Source organism: Macrosteles quadrilineatus, unplaced genomic scaffold (genome assembly GCF_028750875.1).
Source record: "Macrosteles quadrilineatus isolate MER2022 unplaced genomic scaffold, UCM_ALF_1.0 Scaffold_8__2_contigs__length_117827958, whole genome shotgun sequence".
In the NCBI taxonomy this organism is placed as follows: domain Eukaryota; kingdom Metazoa; phylum Arthropoda; class Insecta; order Hemiptera; family Cicadellidae; genus Macrosteles; species Macrosteles quadrilineatus.
This window is the reverse complement of record NW_026542601.1, coordinates 28919288-28945051: the sequence shown is the minus strand read 5'-3', so window position 1 is coordinate 28945051 and position 25764 is coordinate 28919288. Positions and strand designations below refer to the sequence as shown.

The 25764-nt window shown below is 33.9% G+C and overlaps 1 protein-coding gene across 2 annotated transcripts; it reads left to right on the top strand.

The window, feature by feature from the left end:
• The first annotated feature begins 422 nt into the window (after window positions 1-422).
• LOC129000840 (uncharacterized) lies at window positions 423-25501 on the top strand. Of its 2 annotated transcripts, none has more exons than XM_054427886.1 (9): window positions 423-550; window positions 7786-7947; window positions 9489-9633; window positions 11005-12581; window positions 13880-14071; window positions 16118-16211; window positions 19322-21785; window positions 22196-22349; window positions 24305-25501. In XM_054427886.1, the coding sequence occupies exons 1-9, from the start codon at window positions 528-530 to the stop codon at window positions 24465-24467; spliced, it is 4974 nt and encodes a 1657-aa protein (XP_054283861.1). In that variant the 5' UTR covers window positions 423-527; the 3' UTR covers window positions 24468-25501. The 2 variants fall into 2 exon arrangements, with proteins under 2 accessions (XP_054283861.1, XP_054283860.1); XM_054427885.1 differs by having other exon boundaries at window positions 16118-16259.
• The last annotated feature ends 263 nt before the right edge of the window (window positions 25502-25764 follow it).

Genomic DNA, 25764 nt, shown 5'->3' with positions numbered 1-25764 from the left:
AGCACCTCAAAGGCATTAATAAGCACGAATAAGTGTTTTGATCGAATACAAACAATATACCCATGCCATGCTTTATTCCTCATAATCAATCATCTAGGTAGGCAGGACCAATCGTGTTTCAAACTGCTCACTTAATCAAGTACTTTACCTACTTTTAATGACAATGATAAAAACAAGAAATTTGAAAAAAATTATCAAGGAGGAAAATATGATCGAAATAGTAAGAGTAAGAATAACAAAGGAATTCTCCTCAAGTCTCAAGTTTTAGGTTATGAAACTAAATTACCGCACATCTCTTCAATATAAGGCCTACAATGAGATGATTTCTATAAAAAAAATGTAATGCAGGAATTGTTAACATATAATTTACATAAGTTATTTGCTTTTTTCCATCATATTTTTGAAATTTTAGTGAAAAATAAACTATAAGCTAAGTTATACAGATATCAAGAGGAATTTCCCAATAAGACCTAACTTAGGCCTAGCCTAGTTCTATTTCAGAACCTTGAGAAAAGGATTTTTAAAAAATGACTTCACCAACATTATTGAGGTAAAATGATTACTCTAGCAAATCTTAACATTGATAAAAAACCCAATATCTTGTCCCCTCTTCTAATATATAGGCCTAAATTATCTTGTTCTTCTAGTTTAGCTTTTTCACAATTTTTTAGAGAAACCTGGACTTGGGTACACTTCCATATCTGTTGGCACAAACAACCGAATGAGTAATATTGATTATTTGATTGTTTAATTTGATATATAATTTGGTTAGTTAGCCTAGGTTAGAAACCTAGGAATATTTTCGACCTTATCTAAACAACCAAATGATACCCTAGGGCCTTTATTGAATAATCGATCGATATTTTCATTATGTGGGTGCAGTTTCTTAACTGGGCTACGCTAATATCGATTAAAACAATCGATTTGATTAGTAAACCTTCATGCGATTTTTTCACCATCAGCAAGTTTGGTTGGTTAGGTTAGGTTATGATAGTTTAATTTCATAATAGTATATTTTAAAATATCAATCGTTAATTAATATTTTCAATTCGATAGTTTCAATCGATATTAGCGTCACAGCCCAGTTAAGAAACTGTACCCCATTAGGTTGTTTGTGCCAAAAGATATGGAAGTGGGGTACAGTTTCTTAACTGGTTCTTAACTGGGCTACGCTAATATTCATTGAAACTATCAAATTGAAAATATTGATTAATAATCAATATTTTTAAATATAAGTATCTACATATATAAAATCCAATGTATGTTTGTTTGTTTGTCCTTTATGGACTCCGAAACCGCTTGACAGATTGTAATGGAACTTTCAGCGATTATTAAGCATTATTCAAGGATGGTTTGTGTGAAGTTTGGTGCAGATCCGTCTAAAGGGCTACGCCCCAGTGGCTCTGGAGTATCCCATGTTAACCTGAGGAGTACTCATATTTAAATGGAATGAATGAATCTCAACAGCTGTTTCAATTAAACAAGTTAGTTGGTTCTGTTCTATGATGTTCAATAGCATTAAAGTTACAAGGATTACCAACAGGGTGCAGCACTATTATTTCTTTTACATTTATGACAACAGCTAAGCGAACGAACCTCAACCTGGAAGCAAGTTAGCGTAGGGAATGAGCTAACCTGAAGGCAAGTGAGCGCAGCGAACCTAAAAGTGAGTGAGCGTAGCGAACGAACTTCAACCAGGACGTGATTGAGCCATGCGAACGAGCTCACTTATGAAGTTAAACGGGGCAAAGCCCGCGGGTACAGCTAGTCTAAAAAATAAAACCATCATAACCAACCAAACTTGCTGATGGTGAAAAAATCTCATGCTTAAAGATTAATTTATAGCTGTAGGTAATTTTTATTTAATGTTAACTTACCTACTTTAAAGTAATGTAGGCCTATAGCTTTTTCTTGCAAATTTGTTGTCTTTGTGAAATAAAAAAAAACTTATCAGATTATTTTTATTTGAGTTTAAGTTAGCCTATACAAATTTTTTACAATAAATATTATTTATATAGATTTATTGAAACACTTTTATTTTTATAAAGAATATTAGAAATTTCACATACAAAAGCTGTTTGAAGTTCTTAAAGAATTATATAGGTAGGCCTCGATACAACTTTTTTTACTTGTTAGTGTTTTAGCGAATTTCCCATATAGGGAATAAGCTATTACCGTAGGTCTCATGGTAAGACCTAGACCCGGGACCGATTTACTTTTTCGTTTTGAGGTCCCCAGAGGGCAAAAACACCATCCGTTCAAATTCATATATATATATATATTTACATATATATATTTATATATATATATTTATATATGTGTCCGTTAGCGCAATAACTCGAGCAAAATTGATCCGATTTTGATGAAATTTGGTACAAACGTGTAAACCTACGTTTATTCGAACGAGTTCGCGAACCAGCATAATCGGAACGTGGGATCAGGGGTTTATGGGGGATTTTATGGGGTAAAAATGGGTTTTTCTCATTTTTGACCCTAAAAACTTTAAATTTCTAAATTTCTCTCTAGACCATTTTGAAGAGCTTAAAAAAAAAAATAATTTAGTATATTGAAGTGTTTTTGAATGTTCATTGACTACGGAGAAACTTAAAAAAATTGTAAATTTAAAATTCCCATGTTATTCTTATGGAGAATAAATAAACTGTTCTAGTTTGCTTGTTTATGGATATATTTTAATTAAATTTGGCAATTTGGTTTATTTCATACTAAGCTATCAATATTTCAATTGAAAAAACACACCTCAACATCTTCCCCGTAGCAGCAAACCTAACTACTCACTAAAATTAATGTTATTTAAATAGGAAATAAATCTGAAAATTTATAGGGAATATTTTAGTAGAAATCAAGCCGGGTAAATGGAAATTCGCTTAGTATGCAGGTTTGCTGCGACGGGGGTATTTTGTTATACTTCGATTGTGCTCATTAAGAAGTTTGGATATTTCTTCATTCAGTTTGAGGGTGATGTTGTATGTCCTTCCAGTGTTGTTGTCAGTTTAACTTTGTTTATAGGCACCCAAGCTTGGTCTTTATCATTTTTTTTAAAGGCGGTTGTTGGTCCTGCTGGATCTTTATTTTGGTCACTGATGTCAATCACCTCTGCCACCCACCACTGATTGTCATACACACATGCAATACAGTCTTTTGTATGAAGTGTAATTTTTACAGCTTGTGATGTTGAATGAACTTCATATTCAGTTGCTAGTGAGACCTTACATTACTACTGTCCGGTACAGGAATAAAGCAATGTAAGCTTCTTGTTCCAGTAATCTTTAAACAGTTCCCAAATCGGTCCAGGAGTTTGTTGTTGTAGTGTTGAGTGATTTCTTCATCTGTTATGATAATGAGTTTTTTTGTTATGAAATTCTGTGTTTTGTGACTCAATTACGACTTCCTGTATGGACTATCAGTTCCCACAGAATATAAGTAATTCCTTTTCAAAATACCATAATAAACACTTTTTATTGATTTATGTTACGGGTTACGGTAAATTTTATCTGAATGGAAAATCTATTTTAAGACCTCAAAATAAATAGAATTGACTAAGCTTTATTTAAATTGAATGATGAATAGAACTTAAAAGATCGGCAGGATTTTATTTATTAAGTAGGGGCCTAGGCCTACATATAATTTGTACTTTGGGTACAAAGTTTAAGTTAAAAATCTGTTTTGGGCTTTTGAAAGTACATTAAGATAAGTTTACATTATAAATAAAATAATTACCTACACCTATAGGAAATTAATCTTTAAGCTACCCACAGTACTAGCGACGTTGGCCGAGCTTATGGTTTTTTTGGCGATTTTCATGATATGCCTACTGTAATTTAGCTTTATAAGTAAATCTCAAAGATGAAATTTATACAGCAGTATAACAACCATAAGAGGGGTTTTTGGTAAAAATTTCAGATTTTTAAACTTTGTCCCAACAAAGATATCAAGACTCAAAATTTCAATTTTTCAAAACATTTCAATTTTTGAAAAATGATAACTTTTAAAGAAATTAAGTCTCAGGGTTGATATTTGAAATATAAACAGTTCTACTGAGTTGCTACACACAAAAAAAAAATCAAGTCTTAGATTTTATTCGTTCCAACGGTAATACGCCTTCAAAAGTTGAAATTTTTCCGTTTTCTTATGAAATGTTGAGATGGGTTGAAAACTGTTTTTGATACACATTTCAATAAATATGTACTCAACACAATATTTAGACTGTTTCTCCCAGATTAAAATACTTTTTATTTCACCACTCTAGTGTTCATGGTTACTGAGTTATGCAAGTTAACGCAAACCCTTACATGAGCAAAAATTTGCGTGTTCCGCAAAACAAAAATAGCCGCCGTAGAAGTAACAAAAGAGATTAAAAAAAATTTAAATCGCTTTTGAACCCAGAATTGATATACGTATCGAGGATAAAAATATTATTTATTTAAAAAATGGTCAAGCAACCAATTATTTTTTTTCTGGATCACTTGATATGGATAGACCCCTATGTAAATATTTTAGGGAAGGCTAGGATTGAGCTATGATTTTGGCCCAAGAGGTTACGAAGGGAGCCTTGGCCTGTTACATCATTCTAGAATATACGTAACTAGCTGGCCCGACAGACGTCGTCCTGTCCTATTGTGGTTTTATGTCACATGCTCGTTCATTTTCAAGATGAGCTCGTTCGCATGGCTCAATCACGTCCTGGTTGAAGTTCGTTCGCTACGCTCACTCACCTTTAGGTTGGAGCTCGTTCGCTGCGCTCACTTGCCTTCAGGTTAGCTCGTTCGCTACGCTAACTCGCCTCCAGGTTGAAGTTCGTTCGCTACGCTCACTCACCTTTTGGTTGCAAATTAGCTGTTCTCATAAATAAAAAAAAAAATATAGTGCTGCACCCTGTTGGTAAACCTATTAACTTTTTAATGCTATTGAACATCACAGAATCAAATTGTTTAGCTGCACCAGCTGTTAAGATTCTTTAATTCCATTTAAATATGAGTACTCATAAGGTTAACATGGGAAACTCCAGAGCCACTGGGGCGGAGCCCTATTGACGGATCTGCACCAAACTTCACACAAACCATCCTTGAATAATGCCTAAAAGTTTCATTACAATCTGTCGAGCGGTTTTGGAGTCCATAAAGGACTACATACAAATATACAAACATACAAACATACATTGGATTTTATATATATAGATTAAGTGAGATTATATAGACTATTTGCAAGCAAATATAATATAAAAATCATTAAAAGCTATGTAAAAATGTGTGATTTTCACTTTAAAAGCAACAATTTCCGGGGGGGGGGGGGGATATTTCAAACAGCAGTAAACACAGCTCATCGGTAGAAAACTTTGGCAACTTTCGTTGATTGCAGTACAACAGCGTGCATAGAGTAAGCGTCTGCAGGCAAGTATTGGAGGAAAGCTTTTAATCTGCCGATTACAACGATAATTGTTACAATGCAGTTTGTATCATATTGAGGGGCCCTAGAGCGTGTTAAAAAATGATTGTTAACTGTCACAACTGGGATAGTAAACTGGGGGAGGCTTAAAGAACTTTAAGTTAATAGGTCTGTGCTTCCGAAAGACACCATAGATAAAATGGGCTCAATGATGATGGCTGACAGAGTTTACATCTGATATTTAAATAGGACTAATAGTTGCATATGTTAAGTTGCTAAATGTGGAATTGCATTGAGTTTTTATATTTTTAATTGTCCACACATTACAAAAAATTAAATAGGCCTACATTGAGATGCAAGCGATTGTTGAACATATCTGATTGATGTGTTGGTTACAAACCATTATGCTTGACGTTTTAGTGAAAAACTGAGTCCTTAGCTTCATTTTACCAACTAGTACTACCTCAAGTATGCTGGATACTCATTTTGCTAGGCCTGTAGGTACCGGTAAATATACATCTTACTATTGATAATGCCCAAAGTCCAGGGCCGGTTTAACCCATACGCGAACTACGCGAACAACGACGAACAACGAACAATTTTTTTTACGTTAACAACGTAATTTTGTATATTTTTGCTCAGAGTTCAAGTATTCAAAGCACCACAATAAAGGCATTTATTCTGTTTGTACCAACAGCACTTGAAAAATGTGTATATTTGTACAGCACTACAACTGAAGGACTCAATGCCATTTGCAGTTTCGATTTGTAGTGAGCTGACGCTCGGCAGTTGGCAGCGTACAGCGCGGTGCCTGTGGGTTTCATTTCACGACTCGCTCATGCTCGAGATAAGCAAGCGCGCAGCGCCACTTGTCACGGATGGGCATACGGGAGGGACGATGGCTAAAGGTGTGGTGACGTCATATCTCTAGTGGCTATAATGTCTTCTCTTGAGGCGATATGAATACCGTAACGGGACAATGTGATTCCAGTGGCGTTCGTGGCATAATTGATAGCGCATCGGACTAGTGATCAGGAGGTCTCGAGTTTCAAGACCCGTCGAGAGGCTGACTTTTTTTCAAAGATTTTACTTTATTTGATTTTTATCTTATATCTTTTTTATATTATCAGCAAGTTTGGTTGGTTAGGTTAGGTTATGACAGTTTAATTTTATAATTAAAAAGTTAATTTTATTACTAAAAAATATAAAATTAATTTAAATTTTTCAACTTAGCGGTTCTAGTGGCGAACGCTGGCTGACACTATGTTAAGCCATCGTCCCTCCCGTGTGCCCCACCGCCACTTGACACAACATGAAACTTCCCTTCTCTCCCTTCTGCCTCTGGCTCTGATCCTAGAGCAGAGCATTACGTTGTATTGCACTCTTTTAAAGTATACGTATACCGTATCGGTATCGTATTGGCATTGTTTTGATGATTCATGATTGTTGATAAGTATATGATTACGAGTGGTTTAAGTTTAATTTATAATTAGCGCATTAAATAAGAAGAAAGTATAAACTGAATGAATGAGCAAAACATCTTGCGAGCCGATACTAAGAAAACAATGGCAGAAAAAAAGAAACCGTCTGGCACTTATTATAGAAAGCGTAAGGTGAATTTGGAAGAGGAAGATAAAAAAAAAACAAGCCAAATCAATGAGTAGATTTTTAAATCATCTGGTGGCGACCCCATTCAGCCCAAAGAAGTCACGATAGAAGACGGCAATGATTTAGGTATTTATTTATTTATTTTCCAAGGAAAGATTAACACAAGCAGCTGATCACAAACGGCAAACATTACGTCATTGCCGTCTTCTATCGTGAGGTCATGCTTGATGAGCATTAAAGCCTGTTTTTTTTGTGTGGCCTTGGTTTTGCTAAAGTTTGTATGATGAGTAAAATTGGAAAAATTTTAAATTTCTGCGAATAATAAACAGCCTTTTATTGCAAGTATTCTTCTAACCTAAACTTATTGAAAAATTCTTCCCAAAATTATTGGGAAAAAAATTCACAAATACGGTTAAGTTATGTTCATGGTTTGGGGGGGGGGGGGAGTTCTAAGTGGCGCTGATTCGGGTGTTCGCTTAACTCTGAAAAATTCCTAGAACCGGCCCTGCCAAAGACAATAGGTCTTAGATAATGGAATGTAGAGAGAAGCTCTTCTACCCTAAAATTCTCGAAAAGGGCAAGCTTATATGAGTGACTTAACTTAGTTTCAACACTTCAAACACATTGGTGAACACAATAATACAGATCCTGTTCCCTTTTATTCTCCCAGGGGTTTTCTTTATTTAATCCATGGGTTTTCATGTAAGATGGTTTATTGATTACTAGTAGGCCTATTTTCAAATAAAAATTTTAACTTGCTCATAATTTGTCTAGTGGTGAGAAAATGGTTCTGACCAACTCCAAGACAAACTTTGAGCTACCACCTGTCGGAGTAAAAGAGTTTGAGCCAAATCACTCATGGCTCGAACAGAAGCAGATTCAAAGTGCTCTCGACAGTCGTAAAACTCTCTTGGAGGCAGAGAGAATTGAAAAAGAGTGAGTATCAGTTTAGTTATATCATTATGTTAAATAAAGATTTTTTCTAATTTTTGTGCAAAACTGTTGTAAATCAAACCCAATTTGTACAACTGAGAAAACCTCAATTTACCAGAGAAACTATGAATAAATATTGAGAATCTACCAAAATCAGGGCTGGATTTACCAATAAGTCTCTTTGACCTCGGCACAGTATTCCCGGATAAGAGTTTGCTCTCAGTGATAAAAAGCACGAAACCTTTTACTTTATCCTCCTATATGTATAGTATATGGAGAAAGTATTGTTTTCATCAAAATTACCGAGTTTAAGTTTTTAGTGAATATATATCTGTTTAGGCCCCCCTGAACCCAAAAAAATTGGTTTTTCGAACTGATGTCTGTGTGTGTGAATGTGTAGGTACAGAGCACACCTATAGTCCAATTTTGAAGAAATTTGGCATGTAGGCCTAGGTACTAATACATGGTATCTCCAGTAGTTTATTTTTTTAATTTTTTGGAAATTTTGATTTTAATTATGATTTTCTCATAAAAACCAAAAAGTTTAATAATGGAAAAATTGGATTTTATCGAAAATGATTTTGATGAAAATTTAGTATGTCATAGTCCTTTAAATTCTGAACAAAGTGGTACAAATCCCATTTCCGTAAAAATTATGGTTCCTAAGTTATTGTAACTTAAATGTTATTTTCCCATAAAAACCCCTTAAATAAAAAATCTGATAAAAAAAGCCGGTTTTGATTGAAATTAATGTGTTATAGTCCTTATAATTCCAAACAAAATAGTGCAACCCCCCATTGCTGTAACAATTACGGTTCAAAGTTTGTGCAAACTTTTGTGATTTTTTTGCCTCTAAAATATCATAGTTACTCCCATTGCTTACACACAAAAAGGTTGTTGACAAGCTTATGTTAGAAAGTATGTGTGAGATTTAGTTTATTTTACTTAACAAGCATGTGTAGACCTAAACTCTTATAGAAACCTGGCTGCTGCTATGTTCAAATACCTATTTATTCATGTATAGTTGTTGGTAATAAGTCATTTCAGTAGAAGAGAAAGCTCGTCTTTTTCACATGACAACATAGTTTACACTAAAAATATGTAAAGGAAATACCCATCTTTATGCACCAGCTGTGGCAACGTTTCAACACAGAGATAAGCTTCTTGTAGCCTAAGTCTAGAATGGGCTTTTAAAGTACCGGTAACTTAATAATTTTATTTTGGTGTTTCTTAGACAGTTTGTAGCCACATAAAAATAAAATATTTCACTATAAGTTGTCCCTACTTTGGCATGATTTAAAAGTTGGCATGATTGAAAAAGAAATAATTACTTAGCTCTTGTTTGTTACTGGTTTAGTATTTTTTTACCCTTGTTACTACTATTTTGAACAAATAAAATATTATGATTAATTCATTCCAGGAGTAATTTGATTTTAGCTGACTCTAAAGACATTAGTACAGGGCCATTTGGCTGTAACTGGCCTTGTATTTTGGCAAACCCTTGTAGTGATTAATTGATAAATGTTATATTTCATTCGTTCCAGGAGTAATTTGATGTCAGCTGACTGGAGACCTGATAAGCACAAAGCCGCAGTCAGTCGTAAAAGCAAACACTGGGAGACATTTGGCCATCATGCGGAAGATGCAGACTGGTTATTTCCAGAAGAGGTCCTTTTCCTGTTGGAAATGGTTTGTAAAACGTATTACAAACTTTTTTAACTTTGTCGTTAAAGAAACTTTCCCTGTATACTTAGAAAAAAGATCTGTTACTAATTATGTTGAAGTGTCGCTGCGAAGTACCAGATCTTTATTTAAGTGAACTGGGATTGTAAGATTGTTTTAACACGTTGTATGCAGCCATTCCCAATCGGGTATGGTGCTTGGTGCCCGTCGGGTGCGTCCATACCCGATCGGGAACGCTCGAAAATGCCTTTTGTATATCTTTGTTTCTCTGTCAGCGTTGCTTGTACATTTTAGTCCTGCGTTGTATGTGACTTGCTTTTTGTTGTAGTGTAGGTTGGTAGTAAATTTCCCCGTAAAATCCCTGTCTGGCAAGATTAGAAATCAACTTACTGTCCCGTCTTTCTCCATCAAATTGGCAATACAATGGGACCGGTTACAATTCAAGCAGTGCTGCTATCTGTGGGTATTTTAGCAAACTACGTTGACTCTCGTCGTAACGCAGTACATCACCGCACGTTATTTGCTATTCTTCAGAACAAAATTTTAAAGCCAATCGTCCGGCAATCTGGTTCGTTCGATGCAGCGCTGCACCTGGGCTTCGCTTGCCATTGAAGGGCGGCAGCGAACGTGTTAAGGTAGAATTAGAACTAATGGGTAGGAGCATTTAGTTAACAGTCTATGTAAGGGTGGTCGACCATTGGGTCTGATAAATACTCCATGGCACTTCCCTGCCTCAAAACATCCGTGCAAATGGAGGGTTTAGATCCTGTCTCGGTTGTTGGTTGTGGTGTTCAACTCACAACCTCACTCCTTTGTGGCAGAGCTAATGGGAGAGGCCAACCTAAAATAAACATTGGCTCTAGCGGATATTGATGGGACAGATGAAGTCATTGTAAATTTCATCTTTGAATCTGATTGGGCATTTAGATTTTTGTTTTTATAAAATGGACACAATGTCCATGTGTGTCTTGTGATAAACCTACTTGTGAGTTAAAGTGAAAATGTTCTCTAGATACATATTTTATTTATTTATCCTGTGGTGTTTTGTTTGGAAATAAATTTTTTGATAAAAAATATGTAAAATGTTGTGGAAATATTTACGTTTGTTTTGTTAAAATAAATTAATCAATTTGACTATTTTTATTTACCGATTGGTTTAGTTTCAGTAAAAAATACTCAAACCTTACTAGAACTAGTATATTAGTCCACATATACTTCTCCATCATACTAGAAAATAGTTTAAGGCCTCCAGTTTCACAATATATTTTTCCTTGACACAATTTTTATTTTACATAAAATACCTAAATAACTTTCACAAAAAGTTGATTTATTCGCAAAAACTTAATAACAAACTATTGATACACCCATATTTTTCAGAACTGTCTGCAATGTTTCCACGGCGAAGTACCTCTGTCCATACAGAAGGGGTATTCATTGCTTCTGAAACCTGAGAGCGGATGCACTATGGATGAGTACAGAGTGTTCGCTCATTTGTGTCGGGCTGGTTACCGAGTGCTACGCCATATGCCAAACCTCACTGTGACTGCTTACGAGAGGACAATAAGACTGGACCAGCATCTTACAGAGCGCAAGACTTATAGTGGTGTGAAAGTTCAAGAAATTACCCTTAGAGATGAAACTGAAGCTGATATTGAGAGTGCTGAAGTGGTGGTGGAGAGTAAATCACATAATATTGCAGGAATGCAAAAAGTACCTGAGAAAGATGTGCGAGAGGAAAGCAGTGATAAAAATCTATGTAACAGTGAAAAATCAGCACCTTGTAGTATTGAGCATTCTAAAAATCTGACGAAGCAAATCCCTGAAGACATAGAGACAGAAAATGCTGAGGAGCTTGCTATAGAGAAAGATACAGTTGAGATACCAAGTAATGGCAATCTAGCTTCAGATAATCTTGAAAATATTGAAGTTGAAGTTAAAACGGATGATGTAATTGTAGAACAGCATAAAAAGCAAAAACCAGACGATGACACTGATGGAAGTGATTCTGATGAAATGATTAGAACTTGGAATGAAGCTTTAGATAACCTTCAAGATTCTGACTCGATGGAAAATTCCATGGAAGATACAGTGGAAGAAAAAGATAAGAAACATAATACAGACGATGACACTGATGGAAGTGATTCTGATGAAATGATTAGAACTTGGAATGAAGCTTTAGATTACCTTCAAGATTGTGACTCGATGGAAAATTCCATGGAAGATACAGTGGAAGAAAAAGATAAGAAACATAATACTGATGATGTGATAGAAGATAATGCCAATGAGGAGATTTTTGTTGATGAGAGTAAAAGTTTGGGTAATTTTGAAGAAAGATCTGGAAAGAAGACGGAAGGTAGTGCGGAGGGTACAAGCGCACAAGGAAAAGAAGACGAAAAGCACAAAAAGCGCAAGAGCGATGATGTAGAAGAAAATGTTGATGAGGAAATAGGTATTGATGAAGGTTCTGAAAAAACGGCCAAAGAAAGTGCCCAAGATGTAGCCATAGAAAATCGGAAAAAGCGTAAAACTGACAATGATTTAATACAAAGAGTTGATGTCGAAACACCTTTAACTGATGATAATGTTGAACCCAGTGTTAAGAATAAGGTGGATGATCGTGCAGAGCATACAGTCGCAGAAAAGTGCAATAAGTATAAAAAGAATAATGATGTACTAGAAGATCGAATTGATGCAAAAAAGTCATGTGATCAAAATCAAGCATCCGTTAAACTTATAGAAAATATTGAAGAGATTAAAGATAACCAAGAGAATATGGACACAGAAGAAAAAGAATCTTCTGTTGAAATCGAAGAAAATTACAACACAAATTTACCCTCAACAAGTACTACAGAAAATGTTTTCAATTCAACCCAAGAATCTACTGAATCAGTGAAAATGAATTCAGAAGAGGTGAATGTATCTAAGAAAACTTTGAATAGCCCTGTTGGAATGTTGTAAGTATAAACTATATTTTGAAGTGTATGGGGTAAGCCTTTGTTTATTTAGTCACTCCATTTTAGTGATGGTTGAATCTCGAATCTTCGAATCTTGAGTCCCAAAAATAATTATAAATGGGCTTATGGTGATTAAAAAAGCAAGAATGGAATAGGAACCATTTAAAAATAAATATTACACTAACCATAAATGACTACTCTTTGCGATGAAAAGTTACGTAATTACTTTTGACACATGGAAAAAATAATAGACGACTAATCGGTTACATCTTTTAACCTATTAACCTAAATCTGTCATAAAATGGCAATGTCACAGTGCTACACTACATAAGGAGGTCAATAACCTCTATGGTTAGTCAATGTCACAGTAGGCCTACTGTATATTACGACGTCAATAACCTCTATGGTTAGGCAATGTCACAGTATAGTGTATATTACGACATCAATAATCTTTATGGTTATGCAATGTCACAGTATATGCCTTATAATTCTATTCAAAAAATATTTTTTGTTGATTCTCGAAACTTGTTAATTGAGTGTCGAATCCGTATCTTTTCTTAAGATTCGATAGATTCGGATTTGACGCATCCATTTAATTGATAGGAGTTTACATCTTTGTAACCTCAGTCATAGGGGTTTGGTTAGATTTACTGGATCATTTTAAGCTTATTTTGTAGCAACTGAGACAATTTTGAGAGAAAATTAAGTATACGGTAGTAAAAACAGTATGTATAGCCTAGTGAACATTTTTGTTTTATATTTTATCGAGAAAAACAAACAATTTTGATTGAATAATTTTCCACCCTTCCGCCTTCCCTAAGGACAATTATGTAGACTGTCTATTGCAATAAGTGAACAACTTAGCTTTACATGATGGAAACAATGGACTTTATAAATTACCAACCCATTTGCAAATTCAAGACTTTGTTCCTTAAACAATAAATGTAAGTACAACCGACCTGCCCCTGGTGGGACACCTTGAGAGTGAATTTTGTCTTCAAAGAGTTCAAAACGATCAAAAGTTATTGTCTTAAAGAGTTAAAACAATCAAAACTTGATATCAAAACAAATTATATTTTTCACTACATCTGTACCTAAAAAAATCAAATTAAATTCAATTAAAATCAATAAAGGATTATTGGAGTTTAAGATTTGTACAGTAGAAACTTGTTTACACAACCCTCAAAAGAAGTTGTAAAAGTTTGTTTTTTTTCAAAAAATCAGCTTACTGACTATGTTACTGTGCAATTTTATTTTATTTTAGTTGTTTACAGCTAAACTGACTTTAATTCTTGTAGAACAAAACGGAAGCTACGCAAAATTCAAAGAAGGAAATTTAAGCTTGCTGAGAAAACGTTGGGGATTCTTCGAAACATGTTTGCAAAAAAATCTACAAATCTTAAGAAACAAAGTCTAGACAGTATTATAAAAAAAGCAATGGAGAACCAAAGTGGTGGAAAACAGAATGAAGGATTTCACTCAAAAATCAGGTAAAGATATGTTCAAATGCAGCACACAGTTTATCACATTAACTACCTAGAGTTTCTGTAAAAACTCATTTGCATATTATCATTGACTGTTACTAAAGTAGACATCCAATCTATATGAACAAGCTGTTCATATAGGTGCCAATTTTTGTTCTTTCAAAAATAGCATAGTTGAATGTGCCCGTCGTAGATTGCACTTGTGTCTAAAATTTTATATTCTACCTTATTTTTTGTTACTGATAGTTGACGTGACGTAAAGGATACTATAGATCAGTTTTAGTCAGTCAAAAAGTGTGCAAATTCAACAGAAATCAGTTAGCCTACTGTATTTACTTTAGCACAATATGTCGGTGGTTCAATTTAACTACGTCCATTTAGATAATAAATTGTCACCAAGTTGTGTCTAGTTGTATCAATAGTCAAAGTCAAACTTAACACTGATACTTCCTCCTAATATTGGACTTTTCCACCGAGTAGGTTGCAGAACTCTCTGATTAGGAGGAAGTATCAGTGTTATGTTTGTGTTTTTTTATGTGTATCTATTAGCCATTGAACTTTTAACTTTCTCAGGTGAGCTGTCTGAACCTTATCCTCTTTTCAAAAAATCCTAATCAACCACTTGGCTTTCCTTTAAAATACAAAGGAAAAGTGGACTTCCACGAGTGGATTTAACCAGGCTGCGGATTAACGACAATAGCAAAAAATCAAAACTAAAAATATATTAAGCTAGTTAAAAATATGTTATACCAAGATGTTAAGCCTGAGGAGGCAGACTATTGAGTTGCCGGTGTTTACTTCAACGACCACCAATGAGTGGTTAAGTTACATTTTGCATGTGTTTTAATTTACTAAATCAATTCCTATTCATATTGAAACATCTTTATCCATCATAACTCATGTATATTGGCAATCCAGTGAATAGTGTCAAAATACATAATATAAAAATATGTTTTTAGGAAATAGTATATTTCATAACAAGAGCAGAAAGTGAGTCATTACATATTTGAGACCGTGTGTAAAGTGTGAGATTTATCAATGGTCAAGAATATGTATTGACACACTTTCACTTGAGTTTTGGACGTTACTTTTCGCTACACTACAAAGGCTAATTATTTTCTTGAACATTACAAAACTCATTTTTTAGGTTATAACTTCAATTTACAGTTAATATTTACTTTGGTTGTACAGTTTTAGTTGTTGAAAACTGAAACAGTTGACAAAACAATAACAAATATTTGTTTGTTTACGTTGGCAAAATCCAAAAAAGATAGTTAACATTACTTTCGCATAGTAAACATTCTTTGGCCGTAGTAAACAATGTGATGATGAATTTTTGCAGGTGATAAACATGTTACGAAAACAGGTCATTTCACATTAGTGTAGCGAAAAAGCATTTAGCTTGGATTAATAAATATATAGGATGGAGAGGACACAGCTAACTCCAAGAAAAAAAGAGATGAAAGGTTGCAGACAAGTCAAAGAACACATAAAAATACTGATATTTTGCCTTTTTCAGAGGCTTATTAAAATAATCAATTAAAATATCTAATCTGTCGAGAAAACATTTACATCTGATTTAGGTTTTCTGTAAATACCAATAATGAGATATTTTTGTTTTTTAATACTAAATTTACAGACACAAAATTAAAAATTTCAACTCTTCAAGTAGAAAATAACATATTGAATCCAGCACCGAGACCCTCCTCAACTAAAAAATCTTCTCTGCCAAAATAATAACCCCTTCTTTAGACTTTACTTTTCTAGAAAAACTAGATTTTACTAAATAAAAATAAAAAAAATTTTTATCATAGGCTTTTGAATAGGCCTATAGAAAAATATACATGTTATAAAAAGTATAAGTTACACCTCATCCCAAACGTTTTATTAGTACTTAAACCTGTATTAAACTTACATACATTCAAATTCAGTGTTGGTTATTTTCCAATAAACTGAAAATTTAGAAGCACAAGTTCTCCATTATACCATTATATTATTTTACAATTTGCAATCATTACTACTGTTTGACACAGTTTATTAATTTGTTTGCAGCTCACTGTTTGATCTGGAAGAGGATGTTCCGGTGTGTCCCCCAGAACGATGGCAGCCGCCCATAGTTATTTCTGAAATCCCGGAAGACGTGGAAGTAAGATTTGGATACACATCTCCTGTCAAACCGAGCACAATCACTAGGGTAACACAAACATCAAGCAGATGAATATTTTACTAATTTGTAATGTGGATAAGGTTTTTAAAATTGGATATGGGTGAATGGGATTTCAAGTCTCACCTAAAATCTTGAGTAATTGGGCACCAACCCTAATTGAGATGAGTCTAATTGTTACTTTCTAGCCACGTTGGTGATTGCAAAATGGGTCTGCAAAGATTATGTAGGTATACAAAATTCATTGTGTCACAGTGATTGCAGAAGATGTTCAAGGTATCGCCACAGTTGTAAAAGGCAATCAAGGCAGTAGCTAGAATAGGGAATTGGCACACGGAAGGGACTAAGGCTAAAGGTGTAGTGACGTCATATCTTTTTCGGCTAATGTCTTCTCTTGAGGCAACACGATTACCGTAACGAGACGATGTGATGTCAGCGGCGTCTGTGGCATAGTTGGTAGCGTCCCGGTTTGGTGGTCATGAGGTCCCGGGTTCGAAATCTGCCGGGGACCTTAACTTTTTGTCAACGATTTTTGCTTAGAATGCGAATACTTCTTAACTGTACACCTTTTGTTAGAATTTGATGCATTTATTATTTTATTTATGAACAGAACCTTTTTTAAATATTGAAGCTTTATTAGATTTTTATCTTATATATTTTTATAGTGTCAGCAAGTTTGAATGGTTAGGTTAGGTTATGACAGTTTAATTTTATAATACTAAATTTTAAAATAAATTTTATAATTAAAAATTATATGTTATCATTAATTAGATTTTTATTTTATATAGTTTTTATATTATCAGCAAGTCTGGTTGGTTAGGTTATGTTATGACAGTTTAATTTTAAAAATAAAAAATTTATTTTACAATTTATTACAAATAATTTTATAGTTAAAAAGTTAATTTTATAAATAAAAATTTAAAAAATCAATTTACATTTTTTCAACTTAGCGGTTCTAGCGGCGAACGCTGACACTACAAGATATGTTAGCCTTAGTCCCTCCCGTGTGTCCCACCGGCTAGAATAGGGGCCTATAACCATAAACAGCATTTTGATGAAAAAAATAGAAAATGTGGAAAATAGTCCGCCAGCTGGCCTGTCAGACTGCAAAAAAAGTACTACACCAACACGAAAAATTAAAATATCAAGATGAAACTTGGTAGGTTTGTATAAAAAGACATTTCTGCCTTCTTCAAAATAACTACCGATTCAGCCCAGATAGATATTTCCCTAAATCAAAAACAAATAAATCCCTCGTATTTTATTATACCTAAACGATATTTGAAATCACTTTTGTGTCGATTCACTCTTACTTAGTTTAGTTTAATTCATACTACATTTAGTTATAATACATTTTTATTTGTTATTGAAAATATATTTATTTGCATTTTTCTTCTATGATTATAGTAATCTCAGTCATAAAAAATATTTGTCTCAACAAGTTAGTATACAGTATTTGGTTTTTTTTTTGTTTTTTTTTTGTATTTGGAGAATTTCAATACAACCTGACATGGTCGTCAGGTTTATATACTTTTCTTGCTTTTAATTGATATAAAATAGATTCATTTCCTCTTCAGGGAAAATATTTATTTGCGTGTTTATATTTGACTCTAAACCGCTCAAGAGAGGTACTCTTTACACACACTATTTTACACAGCTTAGGCTATACAACTATTGATATATGTTGGTGTACAGTGTTGATGTTTACACTTTTCATCTCCAGTTAAATTTAAAAGCTATTCTTTTATAATATTATACCTATTCCGTTGTTTTTTGCATTGAAAGGATTAAGGTTATGACTATGGCTGGATTTAGATTCTACTGCATTTATTCATGTAGCCTATTTGTGGCAAAAGACTAGATTTGTAGAGGAATGAAAGTGAATGAAAGGAAAAGGAATGAATCAAAGTGAAAGTAAATGTAGAGATGTATTTTAGTCTTTAACATTCGATAAAAGTTTTCCGAGAAAATAAGTAAGACGAATAAATAATGAGGACACAAACATATTGCAGCGCCCTTAGGCCGGAGCCTTTAGGATCTGTTGGTAAATGGTTATGAAAATCTATTCATCTAAATATGCCATAATCACATGCAGCATGACAAATTAATGACAAGCAGCATGAGAAATTACAAGCATAATCCTTCTTTTCTTTTAACCCTCCTGGTGTCAGTCATTTTTTGTGTGGTTAATATTTTGGGCATTTTGCAGTAATATTTATTAAAAAATGTAACAAATCTACTTTGTAAAAAAACTATACCTTGTTATATATTGTTGTGCAGCTAAATATATGCACATTATGATTCAGCACATATAATTAGGGTTTTATAACTATTTTACCATAAAAAAAATACTTAGAAGGATAAAAAAATACAAAATAAAAATATGAAAAAAATGTTTGTGCCCCTATTTTTATGAGTAATTGTAACCAAATAAAACATCTGAAATAGCCATTTATTTCTAAATATTATAACAAAAAATAAAATATGAACTTTAGTATGGTTAACTTAATTTTTAGGACAGCCAACAAGAGTCATAAATATGATCGAAGAATAGTCGCAAAATCACTCACTAGACATATTACAATGACTTTACAGCCATTACACATGACCTTAAAATATATTACTGCAAACACATCAAACCAACAAGTTAGTCATCACTGATTATTTTGTACATCTAAATATGTAATCTAAACAGATAAAAATCTGTTTTCAATAAAGAAAATATAGTAACAAACAACTTGTAAACAACAACAACAACAACACGCAACACGGCAAGCAAAACATTATCTTTGTCTCAAAACATCTGGAAACAGTGAAACAGACAAACAAAAGTAAGTTTGTGAAGCAGACACCAGAAGAAAGCCAGTTTTCTGCTGTTTACAGTGATATCAATCCATTCCAAATTGGACTGAAATTGACTGAGTTAAAAGACAATATGTAAGTCTACACTACCATTGACACATCGACGCTTGACATCCCAGAGCGTGTCATTACCATCGATGCATCGATGTATAACACTGGGAGGTTTAAGTGAACAAAAATATCTTGTAATATTTGTATTTTATTTACAATCATTATGTTTTTCTTTCTAGGAACCTATTGAAGTCATCGATATAGCAGACAGTTCATCATCATCTTCATCAGAAGAAGAAGGAGAAAAGAATAAAGATGATGATGAATCTGACAGTGACATAGAAATTATTGACGAAATTCCAAATCCAGTTTATGAGAATCTAGGGGACGATGAAGATTATGAAATCATAGAAGTACCTGTACCGAAAAAAGAAATTATTGTTGAGACTTTATCCTCTGATAGTGAAGAAGAAGAGGAAGATAATAGCAGTAGTTCAGAGAGCGAGAAAAGTTATGATGGGAATTGGAAGCGAAGCACGTCTAGGAAAAAGAAGTTTGTAAGGCCCCCGACAATGAGCCATTTGACTTTTGCATCTGTCGATGAGTTCTGTGAAGAAAAGAAACCTTCAGAAAAAAATATTAATGCTGAAAATATTGTCAATTCTGAAGATCGTCCATCTTCAGGAGCTAAGAGACCTGTGTTTCAAGTGGAGAAATCAAGGAACGAAATTTTGGACATGATGCCCACAATGGCTGGACAAAATAAAAGGTTAATGACACTTGATAGTCCGGATTTGAGACTAATACCAGATAGTATTGTTCTGAAGCAACCCTCATATATCTACAATACCAATGTATTGCGAGCTAGAGTATTCCGTCAGGGGTATAGAGGCAGAAGGAACTTTCACGGCCCAAGGTTCAGTAGTTTCAATCCGTATTACAACAACACTGTTGATAACTTCTACCCCAACCAGCCCTTTGGAGGACCACAAGCTGTATTTCAAACTCCCCAGTTAGCTCAGATTTTGGGTGGAAATGACGTCTCTTTAGTCGCAAGAGGTGTAATGCAAATTGCATCTGCACTAATGATGAATATGCCACAGAATAATATCAGTAATGGAATAATCCCTTATAATCCTAGGCCACGTTTCCCTATGCACCAAAACTTTCCTCCCATGGCCACGCATCACTTTCCACCAGTGAACCAAAACTTAACATTTAATGAGCCACGCATTTTAAATCACCATGCTTTTAACCTGCCTCATAGAAATAATCCCAGTTTTGAAAATCTCTTTGATATGCCACAGACATCAAATTTTGGATCTCCTAATCACATTAGATTTTCTGATGACTCCAATTCACCTGTTGTTGAAAGTGATCGCAGTATCTCCGTGGATGGTGAGTTTGATTTGAGCAGCAGCCATCAAAATGGAAGAAATTTTAGAAACAATCAAGGAAATTTCAGGAACAAAAGAGGAAGATATCCGAGGAGTCACCCAAACAGAAGAGGTGGATTTTCTCAACAGAATTCAAGAGGAGGGCCATTGCAAAGCCATCAGTTTATAGATCCTGCGTACATTAAACCTGATATCCCTCTTCCTGGTGTTCCTGGTGAGGAAAATTCAAATTCTCAGTTAGACTTCATCCCAATTCCATCTTCAAATTCGTCCAATAAACCTGTGGAAATCATCAGTATTGATGACAATGATGATGACTTTGTGCCTAGGAGAGGTATGATCAGCAAAATAGCATATAGGACAGAAACAAAAAGGAGAAAAAAGGAGGAAGCAAAAAAGAGAAGAGAGGAGGAAGCAGTGTCTCAAAAGAGTTGTCCTAATGCAAACTCCAAAGAGAATACGGTCCCAGAAATTATTTTTCTCGATAGTCCTGTAAGCAACTCTTCTTTTTCACCCGCTGTCAAGGAAGAAAATGAAACTACTGTTCGGGTCAAATCTGAATTGTTGAATGAACAAAGGAACGTAAAACAAGAAGAATCAAATCCAACAACAGCTAATGTGAAACAAGAATCTGCCGAAGGCTCTACAGTGAAAGAAGAAAACCAAACAGGAGTTGCAGTGAAATCTGAAGAAACTGCTCAGTCAGCAGGAGTCAGTGGTGTTAGAGTAAAGGTGGAACATGGCGAAGCTGGACAAAGTGTAAGGGTAGAGATTAAAATTGAAAGTTCCAGTGATACCTCCTCTGTTGTTAGTTTACCTATATCAAATCTAGTGAAAGAAGAACCGTCACAAGTCAAGGAGGAAAATATTGCTATAAAAACTGAAGATGCTAACAATGTGAAAACTGAAGAAGATGGACATGAACTAAAAGAAGTATTAGATCCTGTAGTGCAGGTTGCAGAGGTAGACACTACTGAAAATACAGAGATGGACACTATTGATAATGAAGCTGAAAGCTCCAACAAAGATAATAGTGAGACTGTTTCAAATATGAGTGACAATATTGTTCTAGCTGCTAGTGAAGAAGTAAACAGTATTGAAAGCTGTTCAAGTAGTGAAAATGTGTGTAACAGAACTGATCTTTCTGAAAATTCTCCTAAAGAAAAGGTGTCTACTTGGGCAGATGTAAAAAAACAGAATTTACCTCTCTCTACTACCCAAGACGCAGAGAGTCAAGATGAATTTGATAATGAAGAAGATGAAGAACTCAAGCCGTTGTTAAGACCAAGACATTGTAAAACAATAGGTATGTATTACAAAAATTTATTTTACTCTGATAATGTGGAAAGATATCCTTCTTATTTTCTGCAAGTAGGCTAATATCTCTATGAACAACCATTTAACTTTTTTATGATTAAATTTCACAGTAAAACTTGATAAAATCAGAGCCTCCTAAATAATGTTTCTCTATCTCATCAGACGCCACCCAGCTAGTTTGTAGCTGTCAAAATTTTTGTATAAGTTGTTGTCTGCCTTCAAATTTGGACACTGGTTAATTGTGGTTAGTTTTCACTCTGAAAAATCAATTGTCTACTCTCTAATAGTTCTGATGCACCCCTTAAACATTCTAATCCAAGACATTTTTTGGTACAATTGTTTCCTTACTCTGTATACCTTATCTCAGTTTAACAATTTAACACTCTGATTTCCCTACAGGTACCGTCCTATCAGCCCTTCAGATCTTCAGTCCTTTCAGTGCCTCACCACCTGAAGATATTTTAAGGCTGAAGATCAGTTTTGACTTGTACCTTCCAGTAGAGTTCCGTAAATCCCACCGCGGCCTTCCTCAGTACAGGATTGTTGTTTTCAAGTAAGTCCTACTTAAAATTTAATTTTACGCTTTTTATATTTCAAAATTTGTTTTAATGAGTTAAGCAATTATTACCGTCAGAGTATTGCAGGTTAACTTAGGTAAGAGAAAGTATTCTTGTAATTATAGTGAGAGGCCCCTGCCTTGGGCGGAATGCCAAGTCCATCAAGTATCTGATGTTTGTCAGAATCTGAAGCGCTCACTGGAGTGCGTAAAAGCCCACTGTGTGAATGGTGCTCTTAGTTACATGGTTTGTTCCTGCTCAAACAATTAATCAATAATCTATTTTTGGGTGCTATTTCTACAAAGAAATCCTTAGAGATAAATATATCATAGTTAGTGATGATTTTAATGTAAAGGACAAGTAGACTACATAGCAAAATTCCAAGAGCAAATTAAGCAGCACACTTTGCATGAGAGATGGTAAAATAAAGCAAGTTTCTTGGCGAGAAGCTATAAAGCTATAACATGACAAACTTCAATTTCTAAACTTAAATTAAAATAATGTAGTCTGGATGTTTAAAATGTGGACTGTAATGCAAACTCTTGACATTTTTACAGGAATGCCAAAAAAGTTCTTTCTCGAGGTATTTGTAAATTCATTGTTTATTGGAATTTTGTGTTGGGAATTATTGTTTTGCCTAAACTATTCAAATTGAAGTGAGAAAATTGTGTCTGGACCGAAATTGATAAAAACCTGTTTGCTTTTACAAGTTGGTTAGTTTTTTCCTGCTGCACTCATCGTGAGGTTCCAGTATTTTTAAACCTTTCTATTAGTGATGGTCAAAACCATAAATTACGAATCTCGAAAATAAAACCGAAACTTAAAAAATCGAATCTCGAATCTCAAAACCTAAACGTGGAACTTTTTAGTTACCTGATCAAGGTTTCTAAAAATACAGGTAATGATAACATTTTCATTATGATTATGCGATCAAAACTGAAAGAGATTGACTCCTGAGACATAATAATATAAATGTGACGGATAAACTTAAAACCCTAAAAAACATATTCTTATAAACAACAAATATTAAAATTAATTAAACTCCTGACATTAACATAAACATGAATATTTCACTCTAATTAGAACATTGTGTGGTCAATATTTCTTTGTGTTTAATAAATATCGATATGAAACTGAATTACAGGTTGTTCCTGTATTTAAGATGCTTTTTGCAGTTCAGAATACAATTTACTTGTTTCATTAGTCTTAATGGAGATGTGTTTGCTCCATTGCTACCAGCTTATAATGACACAAAAAAATGACAGTATTTAAAAAATAAAAATAAACTTTGAAACTTTTGAATCTTGAAACTAGCCTTCGAATTTCGAAACCGAAATTTTTCCAAAGTTTTTATGGTTTTGAAATTTGGTTTTGACACATCACTACTTTCTATGAATGTATGAGCATTGTGTGTCATAACTTTCAGGGAAAAGGGATAGTTCCAAGCAGTTGCTAGCACACAAATGGTTTATAAGTTATAATACAATTAATTGTATATTTCACCCTTCAACAGGACTTTTTTTTAGAAAGAAGTAGTAGAATGCTACCCATTCTTTTATTTTCTTTAAAGGGGTGATTTTCAAATTATAATGTAATATCTTTATAATATATTACAAACTTTTAGTTTGCTAGCAACTATGGTATCTGGAACTTATTTTCTGGGGTAAGTTAGTTAGATAGTTAGGATTCACTCTTCCTGTATTCCTAAGCCAAGCCACATGCAGCTCATTTAGGAAAAATTACTTTCTGTAAGTTTTTGTTTATGGGTGTCTGGTGCAGGTCTCTGCTTGGTTTGTTGGGAAGCTAATTGCATGGAGAATGGGTAGATAGTGATACTACAGTGTTTTTGTTCCTTGTAAGGTTAAAGACAGCACCTGGTGTCATCTGTTCAAGAAACCAGTCAATTAGTCTAATGATTTATGATTGATTCATACAATTATTTGTGTTGTAGAGGAACAGATCCTCTGCCCAGCCCAGCCCAGCTGCGGGAAGTCAACCAGAGGTTTCAAGACAAAGTACCAGTGTTGAGTGCAGTTGTCGCACCTGGCTCTGTTGTGTTTTACACATTCTCCAACGTCCAACTGCCACAAGACTCGACGTCTTACAGCAAATGATACCGGCCATGGGCATTGTGGAACGCAGAAAATGGTAACATTCCTTGCAGAATTAAAAATTCAATTACTAAGCTAAGTTAAAGTTTTGTGTTTTCTAACTTACTTTCTGGTTGTTAAGTTTTTAAACAGTAATTTGCTATTGCAGAAATGTTGAAAAGTTTGCTACCTAGAATTGGGTGTTTCAGTGCAGGGAAATTGTTTAATGAAACAACCAATCGGTGTTATGTTAAGAGATGTAATCTATTTTTTTATTTTATTTTGACATAGAGCCAACGCAATGATTGGCGTTGTTTTATAAAGGCATGGAGTTGAGCTAGCAACTTTCAAAACAAGAGTCCCGGGCTTATAGATACATGACGAAGGATACATAACCTAACACTGCTATTTTGTGTCCCTAGAATAGGACTTTTTCAGGGATTATATTTTAACCAAGGACCAAAAAAAGAGTGTTCAATTTTGTGACATTTTGTTGTAAATTTACCGACACTGGACTAATTTTCCCAGGTAAGCTAGCTGGACTCCCAATTCTTCCCAAAACAGTTTCCTTCCACAATTTGTTGTAGTGTTTATTATTTTCTATATTTTTGTTTTAATTTTGGTGTAATTCAAAATGTAAACTAAGTTTGTAGTAGCTATAAGCTATTTGCTGTGTCTCTTAGTATTTTTCATTTTTAACTTAATATTTTCAATTTTGTCTGATTTCGGTAATCATAGATTATTTGTCGGTATTATCAAAACTAAGAATTGGTGTCAATTCTTTACTGATTAACAAAACATTTAAATTAAATTGTTCGGAAGATGTTTCCCTAAACTAATTTTGGGATCAGTCTTGGAATAAAAGTATTCTAATTTTGATTCTGTAGATCATATTTTTGCTAATTATATAATGTGCACTTTGTTCAACCCAAAAAATTTTTTGTTTAAAACCCTTTTTTAAAAAAAACTATTGTTTTTTGTTACTGTTGCCACTGACTTTTGTTTTATCATCATTAGTTTTGGCTTTCTTGTGTATTTTGTAATATTCTGGATTTTGGTGAGACATAAAAACTATTTATTACTGTAAGTAATCTATGTATTTTATTACCATTAAAAAAATGTTTCATGTGTTATTCATAGGATCTTATTTTGTAGTCCTAATGTTATTTTTTACTAAGTCTATTTATAAAGTTGTAAAATAAAAATTGTTTACTGTAACTAACTTTTTAATATACCTTGCTAAAAATTGTATCAAACCTTTTAGGTTTTTCCCAGATGCATAAGTAGAACAAAATATTACACAGAAGTAGTGGACTTTACT

Coding starts and splice junctions, on each gene's coding strand:
- LOC129000840 (XM_054427885.1), top strand. CDS start 528: ATGACTTCACCAACATTATTGAG. Junction 551..7,785: donor ACTTCACCAACATTATTGAG/GTAAAATGATTA, acceptor TAATTTGTCTAG/TGGTGAGAAAATGGTTCTGA. Junction 7,948..9,488: donor GCAGAGAGAATTGAAAAAGA/GTGAGTATCAGT, acceptor CATTCGTTCCAG/GAGTAATTTGATGTCAGCTG.